We start from the raw sequence: 14,597 nt of genomic DNA, 5'->3' as shown, positions 1-14,597 counted from the left end.
ACAATATAATATCTAGCATTATTGAAATTTTGTATGAATTGTTCTTACAAGAAAGGGTATCGAAAGCTCTGAGTCTGAGTGAAACTCTTTAACCCCATATATCATAAATTGGTTGGGCTATGTCCTACGTTAACAGGAGATTTAATCTTTTCGAGAATGGATAAAGAGTGATTCCAGTGCAATGGACAGGTTTAAAAGTGTGTGCAAAAGGAGACAGATATTAAGGGACAAGTTCACCTCAATATGTGTGTGGACTGAGTAGCACTTCAGTAGAACACATCAGTAAAAGTTTGAGGAAAGTCAGACAGTTCAAAAGTTATTAATTTTTACAGTTTCAGTGTCGTTGTTAGTGGATAGAACTTAGACTACTACAGTGTAGTAGAAATACTACTACAAAAAACTACCAAAAAAAAAAAAAAATCCCAAAGTGGACATAAACAATTTTGCTGTTGAAGTCATGCGTACCATTTCTATGTGCCATAGACCTTCCCTACTCTACAATCCTATGTAATAAGAGTTAGACTTCAAGTATGACAAGTTGACAGATGTTCTCTCTAATTTTGATCAATTATTTCCATCAGGTTTTGGACTATGTGGCATCCCAGAGAATCTCATCCAAGGTTTATTAGACGCAGGGGTCAAAGGCATCACAGCAGTCAGCAACAATGCAGGGTGAGCAACAAGATGAAATACTATAGACAGCAAATTACTTCACAAACATGATATTTATTGAATTGGGAATTGTAAGGCAATTTTGTTTACGGTTGACTTTCGAGTATGGTACTGCTTGGATTTGCTTCTCATGTGTATGTAATAGGCTAGGCATTTTTGTACAGCTGCTACCTGCTCATGAATGTTGTATCAATGTACATTATTATCCTCCGATACTTAGTACTCACATAACTGAAGGGCGATATTTTGGTGGGTTGTTACATTCTTGAATATGAAACCACCATAAAATATCCAGCATCCACAGTAATTGGCTATGATTTCAATTTGCCCATTTGTAGATGATATGATTTAGCTGTGGCAAGCATTTTCATGGGGTCAAAGCGTGAGTATACTCCAGGGGAACAGGTCCTGAATGAATTGAAAAATGTGTGTCCGCAATATTTTCTAGGTTCCTCCCTTGCGTTTCTTTAAAAATGGTATCACTTTGATGGGCCATGAAAATTGTAATAGCTGTCACATCGTTCAGACAATAATCAGTTAATGAGTGGTAATCGGAAGAAATATTGTCAAAAAATTGTGTATAAAGGTGAATGACATTTATACCCATGCACACATTTGTTCCAATGACAAATGATTACATCAGACTAACTTCGTTATCCCTACAATTTTTTTTTTCTTTATCTTGTGCCACCTCATGTTTCCTTTGTGGCGCAGCGTTGATGACTTTGGCCTGGGTTTGCTGCTCCAGACAAGACAGATCAAGAGGATGGTGTCGTCCTATGTCGGCGAGAATGCTGAGTTTGAGAGGCAGTACCTCTCTGGAGAGCTAGAAGTGGAGCTTACACCACAGGTTGGCTTCCTCTCACTGTCCCTCCAAGCTTATTCCTTCCAAATTTGCAATGTCAAAAAGTGCATGAAAATGAAAAGAGAACAACTAGAGAAAAAGCCATGAGGCCTTGTATGAAAAACTGGCTGAATGTGACTGTCTGACTGAAATGAATGAAGGGATATGAATGAATGAATAAGTGAATAGGTTTTTTTTTTCTCTTTTTTTTAAATGAAAAATTTTGCTGGGGAAAGCATACTTGCTTCTTGTACACACCATGGATCCTCCCTACTCCATCATCTTTTGATAGACTTACTGTGAAAGTGGAAATTTTTGCACAAGTGACTTGACAACATTTTTGTTGCAAACTTACAGATTGCAGCTTTTTGACAAAATAACCTACTTGGAATTTGGTGGCGCAGCATTAATCTTTGGTGGTCCTAGGCCACAGGGCTACGGCTGGAGTCAAGCCCTGCATTCTGTATATGTGTACATGTTGATAGATAGTATATAAAGGCTTGTCATAATGACATAATGACAGTGGATTAAGTGATATTGTTAGCTACAATGTTAAAGACATTTATTTCATGCTCATGATGTAAACCTGCAGCTCGCAGACAGTCTTAAGATATAACATCATTCAATCCTGTATTATTCAGTATCTGTCATCACAAGGATGGTACTATTGCTGTTATAAAGTGCAGTAATGCTCAAATAAAAATAAATTCTGTTTGGTAGAATACTGGATGATGTCAGTATTTTACTCTCTTTCTAGAGAGTGAAAAGACCAAAATGGTTGCAGACATCCTTGTTTCTGTGCTGTGCAGTGCCTTTAAGTTTGAGTATGTCATTCTTCCTAGATCATATGCATGGCTTACAATGATTTATATTTTGGCTGTACAGATGTGTGGTCTTACATCTTTTTGTTGGATGATTATGATTGTCAACATTATAGTCGTTATTATTTTGATGAATATATGCTCCCCTTGTTGATACCCTGTATGTTGTGAACAGACATAAATTTTGTTATCATAGAAGGAATTAGCACCTGCCACATGTAGTTCGAATTTATATAACACTGTTTAAAGGCAGCAGTGCCTACACACTTAAAGAAAATAAAGCAACATAAAGTTCCCCTGTGTGCAAGTAAGTGAGCGTGTGAGTGTATACATTGTTTTCCCTGTGCATTTAAGGGTACACTAGCTGAGAGGATACGAGCAGGAGGGGCGGGGGTGCCCGCTTTCTTCACCCCCACCGGGTATGGCACCCTGGTGCATCTTGGGGGATCCCCCATCAAGTACAATGAAGACGGGTCGGTAGCAATAACCAGTGATCCGAGGGAGGTAAGTGGAGAGGAAGTTCCATTTTCTATGGGCTGTGGACTTCGCAGTGTCACCAGCTCGGCAGAAGGGCTCTAGCATGAAATTTTGACCAAAAATCAAATTGTGTTTTCTGACATAATTCAATAGGCTTTTGGAAGGTCTTTCATATGATGTAATCAGCATTATTTATTTATTTATATATTATTATTATATATATTTTTTTTTAAGTAGGCAACCTTGAGGCCCTTCTGCCAGGCAGGGGATGATGTGCAAATTCATATAAATGTGCAGATTCGTATACAATGTGATAAGAGGCAGATTTAATTTTGTTTCATTGCGATAAGACAAATTGTATGGTGTATATACATAGATGCATTATCCCAGTTGTGTCATTGAATTTGATCAGTCTCCCATTTCTAACAGGCCCAGCATAGTTTGAGGATGAAAGCACAGTTTTAGGGTGTGAAAGTGTAGTTTTGCCTGGAGTGTGCATCATTTTGTGTCACTGGCTTTAATAGTGCACTGTTCTCTGAACATAAGAGATTTGAAATCTATCACTCTTGCTAAAGATATTGTGTGATGGTGTTGTGATGCTATTATAGCCTGCACAGACATGAATTACAAATGTATATACATGAGTTATAAACATGCCTCCCTCTAGTGAGGGATATTTTTTGTAAATGAGTTGTGCCGTGATGGATTGGCAAGTCAAGGGATCTTGATGTGACTCAATCCTGTTGTTGGAAATACATTTGTTTTGTTGGCTTGTTCAATGTCACTCGCATATTACTGATGTGATTGATGGTTGATGTTATAAAAGGAAGATGTAATGTTCAGGAAGCCTTGGCTTAGTCACATTGAGGTATTTTTTGAAAGGATGTTACTGTAACTCAAAAATGATGAAAACATTCACTGAAAATTGATTTTTCAGTGAATATTCAGAGAGTTGTACTTGTGATGTTTAGCATGTCAGCAAATCTAAATTTTCTTTGAAGGACTGTTATTTCAAGCACTGAAACAGAAACAGACCACAGACAGGCACACAGACACATTTAAAGTCTGTTCTGAGTGAAATCAACACATAATTAAATCCATTTGATGGACTAACTATATTGTTGTTCTGGGTGGAAGAAACATCACAAAAAACCACAAAATCACTATGATCACATACATACAAGGTGAAATTGTATTGTCAGGGTGAGACAGACTTAACTTGATTAGGGGTATGATAATCATAATAAATGGAAGTACTTCTCGAGAGTGCAGAGTATCTCGGCAAGTTTGCAAGTAAGTCTCACACTGCATATAGTGTGCCATAATCTACCAAGTCACCCAAACACACTTTTTCCCCTGCAGACGAGAGTGTTTAATGGTATAAATTACATCATGGAACAAGCCATCACTGGCGACTTCTCACTGATTAAAGCGTGGAAGGCAGACAGGGCAGGGAATTTAATCTTTCGGAAAACGGCGAGAAATTTCAACTCACCCATGGCCCGGGCTTCCAAGATCACCATTGCAGAAGTGAGTTGATGCCACTGACCCCTAAAGATACGAGCAGATTTTTTTTTTTTTTTTTTTTTTTTTTAAACAGTTAAAGTGTTGGTTGCTGAGGATGGAGGTAGAGGGCAGACTCGTAAATCAGCTCATTGACTTTATTCTGAATTGTTAAATGCATTTTTCTTTTCTTACTTAAACTGAATGCATTGAAATGATCTTTTTAATTTTTTTAAAAAATAATTAATGATTGTATATAATGCATAAACGATATTATTATTTCATATCTTTACACATAATCTCATATCCAAATGGAATTTGATTTGATTTTTTTTTTTTCAAATCGAACTTTGTATAGGGTATATTTGTATACATAAGTAGATGAGTTGCTGTAATATGAAATTGAAGCAGTGAAGAAAAAGGGGGGGGGGGGGGAGGGGGAGGGAGAGGAAGAATATCATTAAATATTGTTATCACCATAGGGGCACAAAAGTGACAGTAAAGAACAATGCAACTGTACTAACTGGCAAAGCTGCAAGCAAATTTTAAAAAAAATCAAGCGTTATTCAGTTGCTAATGTCATTGTTGTGTGCTTGGTGACAGACATGACAAACTGTCCTGATGAGTAGGGTTTCTATGGTGATAAAATCCAAAGAATAGCTGCGTGGTTGCTGTTGCTGGTTGAACACAGCATGAGATGAGATGAAGGATGCGATATTTGCCAAATTTGCAATACGTAGTATTCATCAAACTCAGATTGTGTTCCCTATAAGGCTTGGACAATCTTCTGTAGTTGTGGCTGTATGTTATGATATAATTTGTGAAGTCATTGTTGTAAGTGTGTTTGATTTGTCGTTGCCTTTGTTTCAGGTGGAAGAGATAGTGGATGTAGACTCATTTGCTCCTGAAAACATCCATGTGCCAAGTATCTTTGTCAACAAGGTCATTCTAGGGAAGAACTACGTCAAGAGAATTGAGGTGAGTCTATCATATGGATTGCTTAGTGTGCATCGATGGAGGATGCACATATATCTTGAGTACAAGGAAAGCCAAGTGGTGATTGCCCCTGTTCATAAAGGCATGCACAAGTTCAATAGTTGATGATGGGTTTAGTTATTTTGAAATATTTATGAGATGTGACTCCATGGATAAACATGTATTCGCAGTCAAAGCTGAGAAAAGTTAACAGCATGATAATATATTGATTGCAATGATAATGCTGATGGATGATCCTGATTATAGTAATACTAATGCTAATTATAACGATAATACCCTGTGGTAGTCACAATACTAGGTCTAGTATAGTATGTTTTTATGTATTTATGTACAGTAATGTTTTTTATTATTAGTAGTATCATCATCATTATTGTTATTATTGTATTGCATCTCACATGGACAGAGGCTAACACTGACCAAGGATAAGTCTGCCAACGGGGAGGAGGCTAAGAGCCCAGCAGCCCTGCTGAGGGAGAGGATCATCCGCAGGGCTGCCCTGGAGTTCACGGATGGCATGTATGGTATCCTTTGAATGGAGTTTGCCGGGGTGTGGCATGGGTAATACTTGTGAGAGGGGGATTCTTTCAGGGGTGCGTGATTCTACTCCACAATATCTGCAGCATGATATTAACTCTTGATACCATCATCATTGTTATCATATTATTGTTATTATCGATATTATTTTGTATTGTTGCTTATGTTCTGTATGCTATATTATTGTTTTTAACCTATCATTTCTGCTTTGCTTCTTTCGCTCGATATGGTAAGATGTTTTCATAAAGCTGTCTGCAATGTCTCATCTGTTTGGAAGTTTGACATGGGCTGGTCGTTTTAGGAAGTGCGCTGGCACACTATCCTGTATGTATAGTATAATGTTTACTTTCAGCGCTGCACACTGGCACTGGTCCGACAGTCCCTGACCAGTAAAAATCACTGTCAGACCAGTAACTTTTTCAGGAACGGACCAGTAAAGAATGGTAAATCTGGGTACCTACTGGTCCAACAGACAGGTCGAACCAGTAGAAAAAAAAATGGGTTAATGTACAGCCTTCATTATCAAATCTGTAAAATAAAATTATTCATTTTTTGTGTTTATGTAGATATGTATATTTTTATTGTTAGACCAGGAAGGGGAGGAGGTAAAATTCATGTAGCATGACTTTTTACGATTGATGTAACCAGGCTTGGATCATCAGATTGTGTCCTGTTTGTCCTTGATGTGAAATGTTCCCTCAGCAAATCTTGGTATTGGCATACCCATGCTGGCAAGCAACTACATCAAGCCAGGAATCCGAGTTTTGCTGCAGAGTGAGAATGGCGTCCTGGGATTGGTGAGTTCATACGTCTCCTGTACCTTTCCTTAGACTTTTGCTTTCTGCAGTTTTCAATGCATCATTTTGGAGCAGGTCACTGCAGTCAATAAAGGTTTTATATAACTCTTTGGAAGCTAGTCTTCAGACATTTGGAGCACTGATAATGCAAACTTTGATAGCGGTGTGTTCAAATTGGCAATTCTCGAAAATGTGTGTTCCGTAACAGCCTGAAGTTTTTGCATCTCTCATGTCACAAACTTTTACTTTTATTTTTAAGATGTTTAAGTGTTGTGTTCTTATATTCAAAGTTTATTGTATATTGACATTGAATATTTTCATTACTTTTAGCTAGCATGTCATCAATCTTGTATTCAATCTTTTGTGTAAGATCCTTGTTTGCTCTAATGTTCAAGGTTTTTGTTTTAACCCGTTGAAGACTAGTCCCCCGTACACTCGGACAGATGTCTGTGGAAAATGTGTGTTATAGCAAAATCAGCTCATCCTGAATGGGTTAACTAATGGAAGGGTTTGTGATACACGTAAATATTTGTATGTGCAAGTTGTATGAGGTTTTACTTACAAACTGGTATTCATGTATCCATTTCTATTCTGAGTTCTATCAGCTTGTGGTCACCATTGTCCTTGCACCTATCACTATTTTCAGGGTCCGTTTCCCAGGGAAGGTGAGCAGGACCCAGATCTGATCAATGCAGGCAAGGAGACAGTTACCGTCCTACCAGGAGCCAGCTACTTTGGTAGCGACGACTCGTTTGCCATGATCAGGGGGTGAGACACAGTCATCAAGTCAAGACCAGTTTCTTTTGCCATATCCACTGCTTACTATTGAATTGTCAGATATTTTCCTCATTTTTAGCTCACCTGAGCCAAAGGCTCAAGTGAGCTATTGCGATCGCCTTTGTCCGGCGTCCGGCGTGCGTCGTCTGTCGTCCATCGTGCGACGTGTGTCGTGCATAAACTTTTTACATTTTTGTCTTCTTCTTGAAAACCCCAAGACCGATTTTCATCAAACTTGGCAGGTAGCATCCCTAGGGGGTTAGGAACTCAATTTGTTAAAATGGGCATCATGACCCACCCAGGGGGCCCCCAGGGGGGCCCAAACCCCCCAAAATTAAGGAATCTGTAAAAATCTTCTTCTCTAGAACCAGAAGTGATAGAGCTAAGTTAATACTATGAGTTAGTACATTGATGACTGTAGTTTCAAGTTTGTTCATGGCAGAATCAGGGGTGCCCCCCTTGGGACCCAGGGGAGGGGGTGGGGAGGGGTTCTAATGGGGCCTAAATTGTACATTTTCATCTTGTTCTTGAGAACCTCATGACCCATTTTCACCAAACTTGGCAGGTAGCATCCCTAAGGGGTTAGGATCTCAATTTGTTAAAATGGGCACCATGCCCCACCCAGGGGGCTCCCAGGGGGGCCCAAACCCCCAAAATGAAGGAATCTTTAAAAATCTTCTCTAGAATCAGAAGTTATATAGAGCTAAGATAATACTATGAGTTAGTACATTAATGACTGTAGTTTCAAGTTTGTTCATAGGAGATCCAGGGGTGCCCCTCTTGGGGGCAGGGGGGGGGGGGGGGGGGTAGTTGGGAAGGTCCAAATGGGGGCCTGAATTGTACATTTTCATCTTCTTCCTGAAAACCTCATGATGGATTTTCGTCAAACTTGGCAGGAAGCATCCCTTGGGGGTCAGGATCTCAATTTGTCAAAATGGGCACCATGCCCCACCCAGAGGGCCCCAGGGGGCCCCAACCCCCCCCCCCCCCAAATTAAGGAATCTTAAAAATTTTGGGCCCTTATTGTACATTTTCATCTTCTACTTGAGAATGCCTGGTCAAATTTTGGTAGAGCTGTGAATAATTTAGATTAGTGACTGCGTGAAAGGTGAACTTGCGATACTCAGGTGAGAGCTAGACCCGCGGGTCTCTTGTTCATATCATCACTTGTAAATATAAATTGTGCAATCTGGTGCATACTAAATGTAGTATTTTGGGGTATTCTGTAAAAAAAAAAATATTGTCTCAGAATGTGACTGTTTTGCTGCTCTCTTTAACCCGTTGAGGACAGACTAATTTTGCTACAACACGCATTTCCCATAGACACCTGCCCAAATATACCAGGGACTCCTCCGCAATGGGTTGATAAAGAATTTTGACATGCTTTAACCCATTGAGGATGAGTCCCGAGTATACTCGGGAAAGTGTCTATGGGAAATATGTGATGTAATAAAATCAGTCTGTCCTCAATGGGTTAATAATGAGGCACAAGAAAAAGGTTTGTCAGGCAAGTGAGCTAAGAAAGACCCCCGGGGCTGGAGTCTCACACAGAGTTCATGAGACTTGGTAGGTCTGTAGTAACATGCAACTATTGTAAAACTTAAAATTTGTGCATGCCTGAAACTTTTGTGTTGTGAGGAGCCAAGATTTGCAAAAGTAAAATGCATGCAAAAGTGTGTGATTACACAATGCTTTGAGTGCCAGGGGTGATTCCAGAAAGTTTCACGCTGTAAATGTTTCTGGTTTAACAGCATTTTGGAGTTCTAAATTTTGTACAAAGATAAACTCACACACAAATTCTTCAACAAATGTGCCAAATGGAAATTGACCCAGCCCAAAGAATTACTTGCAGAAATGTTTCCTCTTCACGGTACCAGTATTTATTTATGAGAAATGAGAAACATACACTATATCTGTTTTTTCTTTTTTTTTCAGTGGTCACATTGACTTGACTGTTCTGGGTGCCATGCAAGTGTCCAAGTATGGTGATCTAGCCAATTGGATGATCCCAGTGAGTGAATCCTGAACTCTTTATCACTTCAGAGTGAAACCAGGTTTTCTCCATCCAAGTACACAGGGAATTTGTACATTGTTTAAGAAACTGAATTGCCTTAGTAAATTCTGGTGTATGAGGCGCTTTCACGTGTAAGATGCAGCCAATTTTTTTTTCCCCCTCAGAAACAGAATGAAGGTCTTCTGGCCGCTTGTCCGGATTGTTCTTCTACTCTTTACTGTATGCACTCGTAGGGTACAGTTTGGTGACGTCCAGAAACTACATATATTTCCTCCATACGTTCAGCAACATTCAAATGTGAATTTCATTTTTTCCCCCTGATTTATGACATTTTTACTAATGGAAAGAGCAAGTCAGTAAGTTTAGTAATGAGCTCTTAAAGTTTTATTTCAACCATTTAAAGTCAGCCATTAACAGAGTTTGCTATTGTCTTGGACAAGTTTAGTATGAAACTCCCGTATTCTTGTAATGTTTGCAGGCGTGTTGATGTATTCACTTCCCTCAACATTCTTACTTGAAGATGATGGAATATATTTGGCCATAAATCTTTTGTCATCCATCTGAACCTAATGAGCGAACCACCTACACGTTGTATTCAAGCATTGTAGTATGGTGCTTGACAAAAAGCTGTCACTTCTTCTCTCACAGGGCAAGATGGTGAAGGGTATGGGCGGGGCCATGGACCTGGTATCATCCCCCGGAACCAAGGTGGTGGTCACCATGGAGCACTCGGCCAAGGGGGGCAAGCCTAAGATCATGTCCGAGTGTACCTTGCCCCTGACTGGGACGAGGTGTGTGGACAGGCTCATCACAGAAATGGTGAGTTTGCGTTATTAGCGTGTGTCTCTCAGCTCAGTGGCGGCTCCAGGGAGGACCACACCAGGCACACGCCCCCCCCCCCTTTATATTTTTGTTGTAACAAAAGAAATTAAAAGAAAAAAATGGGGGGAGGGATGCGTGCGCCCCCCTTTAATTTTGTAAATGCGCCCCCTCTTTACGGAATTCCTGGATCCACCCCTGCAGCTGGTAAGGCTTACGCAGCAATGTGTAACCTACTACAGCTTTTTGGTTTTGTTTTAACTTGTTATCATACTGATGTATTACTTCAATACCTCTTGCCAAGATCTTGTGGTTTATGTTGTCCATTGGTATTATGATGTTGAACCTCTCTCTGTGAAGCTTCAGTGTCCCCAATGTCTTATTCTTGAAGTAGGATGGGTAGAAATACTGTGAAGAATGGAATTGATCCAAATTGACTCTAATACAACTGTTTGGATTTGGATGCTACATTTAGTGCAAAGCTTCATTGTGTGGGCCTGTCTTACGTGAAAGTTGCTTTTTGCCAGTTGTGTTGTAAAATTTCCTGCAATTAGAAAAAGGTAAGTGTTTCCAGTAGTAGCAATTTACAAATTGCATTGGACATGGAGGTTATTACTGTGTTTCTCTTTCGGATATATGAAGTGAAACCATGCCACGTCATCAATTATTATTTTTTGTGGTCAATTTTGTATCGCCTATATTGCATTTGACTTGGAACCAAGGATATTTCCGTAATTGAAGTCTGACTGGGCCAAGTAAGAAGTGAATGTTTGTGAAGTCTGTAGGGATTCTTGTAGAAACCTCTTTTTCGTTTGTCTTGTTTTAGGGCGTGTTTGACATCGACAAGGAGAAGGGGATGACGCTGATCGAAATCGCAGATGGAGTCACAGTGGAGGACATTGTGGAGCACACTGAATGCGAGTTTGAGGTGGCTGAAGACCTCAAGCCCATGGCACAGAGTTGAGGGGTGTGACGATGACCCCCCGGGGGATATTACCTCCAAAGAAACTTTGCTGCATTTCATCATCAGGTGAAGGGTCAACGGTGTTGGTGTGAAATCAGAGAGGAGAAAACAGAGAGGAGGGAACAGGTGTTTTGATGTATACTAATGACTGCTTAATCGTCATTTGGTGTCCATGTTCGCTGTATTCCACTTTGGTGTGTACATGTCAGTGCCACATCAATCATCCGTGATCAGGGAAAGCCTCGTACCCCAGCCACTTGGACCATTTTGTGCTCATAAATCATTAGCCTTCCCCACTAAGATGTGTTGATATCAATGAAAAGGCTGTTCCCTGGAAGGTTTTCAAATATTTGTGCCCATCACCTACAAAATGGCTGTTTATAGTCTATGCTGAAATGCTGCCATTTGGAGTTTGGAGAGGTTTTTTTTTTTTTTTTTCTGCCAAAGCCTGGACATAAGTATTTACAGCGAAGGTGTGTGTGGCTTTTGCCAATGTTGACATGAATATTTTGAGCAAGGCTTTGTGTGTTACTGCGTTGCTATATCACATGTGTTAGATATGACTTTTCAGATGAGATTTGTCCCATTTCATAGAGCTTCATACCATTGATCTTGGAATTGTGGGTATTCCTAATGACATAGGGGATGTATGGTGGTAGTGATTCATAGTAATCTGAGCTCTTGTTTGTATGACTTCATTTGATATGATTTTTGTTTGTTCTTTTTATTTGAAGATGAACAATAACGGTGCTAGAGAAATGTGTAGCAGTGAAATTGCATTTCAGGCCTGTTGTTTTCCCTTTGTCATTTTTATGTATATGATGGGACTATTGATAATGTTGAAAAATGCCAGTTACTAGAAAAATACAATGAAAACCAAGAAGCATGTTTTCACGCTTCACAAATGAATAACAGTAAATTCTTATCAAATGCTGAAAAATGGACCTTTGACTGTATGCTGTGTGCTGTGGAATATTGATTTATTCGGTCTAACATTGAATTGAGTTTCACTTCTGAATTCTTCGTGATAAGTGTATCAAAAATTTTGTTTCAAAGAATTGAGATTGTATATGGTTGTCTTGGTTTTTTTTTTTCCCTGTAGTGGGAATAATCTTGAAACCATGCTTGTTTCATAGATGTTGATAAAAGAATTCAACAAGAAATTCACAACGAGATTTAACTCATGATCATCTGGGAAATATTTCAATATTAGGCCTAATGTTTAAGTTTGTAAATGAAGTCATCAACACCGTTTTTTACATTAAATTTTAACATCAAATACTTGTCATTACAAGTGCACAAAGTAGAATCCAGTCTTTTGAATAATATCAGTGGACAACAATATTGTGGATTTTCTTAATGGTGAAAGAAAAAGAAAGAAGCATATCTTCCAGCAAAGTTAGAGACTAGATAAACTTATGAAAAAAACAACAACAACCCAAAACAAGCAAATTATTCTGCATTTGCAAGGAGTAAGAGAGGTATTTTTGTCAGGGTTATTTCTATATGAGATGTGTAAGGATAAGAGCTAGCGTAACAGATTAGATAGTAGGTTTACATGGTCACAAGATATATCAATAGACTAATTATATCACTTGCCCCATGCCTTACAGATTTAATTAGCATGTTCCATGAGCACAAGTTGAAGAGAGCTATATGAAGGGCTAAAAGTCTTGTGTAGATTGTTGATAATTTATATTGAGATTATTACTTTGCCACATGCATAAAAAGAGGCAGCAAAACTTTTTCATACGGTACAGCGGACAGCAAAATTATGAAGCTTGTGCATATTGAGATCATGGCTTTCTATCTCTGTACTATGTGTTCATTATCTTTTTGAAGCTAAATTATGTCATTTCTGTCGATTTTAGGACCTCATAATGATGGCTCTGTGATTGTGAATGGGAGTTTATTTTAAAAGATGCTACCGAATCAAAGAGCAGATGTTCCGAATGTGTTAAAGAAAGGGTCACAAGTGTAATAGGAAATGAGTTGATATGGGAGAACATCTTGTTCTGGATGTGGTTGCCAATGTCTGCAAAGGATGTGACAGTTGGCAGTGAGTGGTTCAGTGTATACAATGTATTACACTGAAGAGCAATGTCCAACTGACTCATAATGATAACTTTACAAAGAGATGATGAAACAGTACAAACTTTGCCCTAAATGTGGTCACAACTGTCTGAAAAGAGTGATAACAGTGTATTGTGAAAGTATAAAGCATCATTTGTGAATGTTGTTATTGTTCCCAATATATCCCAACAAATATTTTGAGAGGTGTTTATTTTTCATCATATCACAGTATTTCATACCTAAATCAATGTCTTTTGTGCCTATTTCAACCATGCATGCCAATCTCATCTTGACCAAGTTGTGTTAAATTTGAGCTTTATTCCAAGAACATTTCACTCAAACGTAGGGACTGTGTCATCAGGACCAGTGACTGTCGTCAGTCCATTTAGTATAGATATAGACACTACAAAATTTAATAAAAGGATGTGATATTGAATTGCACTTTGCAGGCGATAGATGCATATGCATATTTGATCGACCAGAGAGAGGAGTCCCAAGTAATCAGAGACTACTGTACTACAAAGTTTGTTGCAGTCAGAACGTAAAATGAATGTACAGTATTTATTGAATATCTAACTCTATCATGAATGATCCAGATAAGTATGAGGTAACTTTGTTTGGCTGAATAATTGAGGAGACCTCTCTAACAAGAAATATCATCATCATTACCGGCATCTGTTGCATAGTCTGTAGGACTGAATGTTTCATTGCGCTTTCTTCATCATGCAAAGCATGACTGTGTATGTTTGTTTCTTAGTGTGGAATGAATATAGTGCCTGCGCCATGGACAACATGTAATGCACAATACCCATGTACACTTTGTATTCATATTGTGTCATACTGCTGTGCAGGTGTTTGTTTTTTTTCTCTCTCTCTTCTTCTTCTTCTTCTTCGGAGTTTGGCAAAGTGATAAGCATCTAAGATTGCTGATATTTTATGGATAAAATTTATATACATTGTTGCAGCATAGGCGTAATAAATTTCAATCACAACTGGCAGTATTGAGTATCAAGTAATGCTTCATTTGAGAGATATACACCTGTATATAATATATACAAACACCTCCCAACCCTCTTCAGGTGCACTGTAGACGATACGGAAACTTTAATACATGTACATACAGATCTATCTGTACATGACAGTACAGTGCAAGGGACGTATGGAGGCATCTATGCACTGCACTGTAGACAGTAAACATGTACAAGCTTACAAATTTTGAAAGATTTGTTAGTACATGTACATAGCAGTGCAGTGCAATATGGGGGAATCTTTGTAATTTGTTTGACCAAACAACTGCTGCAGAACT

General features: G+C 38.8%; 1 protein-coding gene across 1 annotated transcript; it reads left to right on the top strand.

Annotated features, from left to right (window-relative positions):
- Positions 1-609: 609 nt before the first annotated feature.
- Positions 610-13,797, top strand: LOC139720180 (succinyl-CoA:3-ketoacid coenzyme A transferase 1, mitochondrial-like). The gene is made up of 11 exons (XM_071631545.1): positions 610-672; positions 1,387-1,522; positions 2,692-2,841; positions 4,177-4,344; positions 5,188-5,295; positions 5,717-5,834; positions 6,550-6,644; positions 7,291-7,412; positions 9,357-9,432; positions 10,084-10,254; positions 11,081-13,797. The coding sequence occupies exons 2-11, from the start codon at positions 1,439-1,441 to the stop codon at positions 11,216-11,218; spliced, it is 1,230 nt and encodes a 409-aa protein (XP_071487646.1). The 5' UTR covers positions 610-672; positions 1,387-1,438; the 3' UTR covers positions 11,219-13,797.
- The last annotated feature ends 800 nt before the right edge of the window (positions 13,798-14,597 follow it).

Source organism: Diadema antillarum, unplaced genomic scaffold, assembly GCF_040938485.1.
Source record: "Diadema antillarum isolate AM-2024a unplaced genomic scaffold, OU_Dant_1.0 scf00000123, whole genome shotgun sequence".
NCBI lineage: Eukaryota > Metazoa > Echinodermata > Echinoidea > Diadematoida > Diadematidae > Diadema > Diadema antillarum.
Note: the sequence above shows the minus strand (reverse complement) of the source record. Positions and strands in the feature narration are given on the sequence as shown.

What these genes read in the sequence shown, in the direction of transcription:
- LOC139720180 (XM_071631545.1), top strand. Translation starts at nt 1,439, where the DNA reads ATGGTGTCGTCCTATGTCGGCGAGAATGCTGAGTTTGAGAGGCAGTAC. An exon ending in AAGTGGAGCTTACACCACAG is followed by an intron (nt 1,523 to 2,691) that starts GTTGGCTTCCTC and finishes TGTGCATTTAAG; the next exon opens with GGTACACTAGCTGAGAGGAT. An exon ending in GTTCACGGATGGCATGTATG is followed by an intron (nt 5,835 to 6,549) that starts GTATCCTTTGAA and finishes ATGTTCCCTCAG; the next exon opens with CAAATCTTGGTATTGGCATA.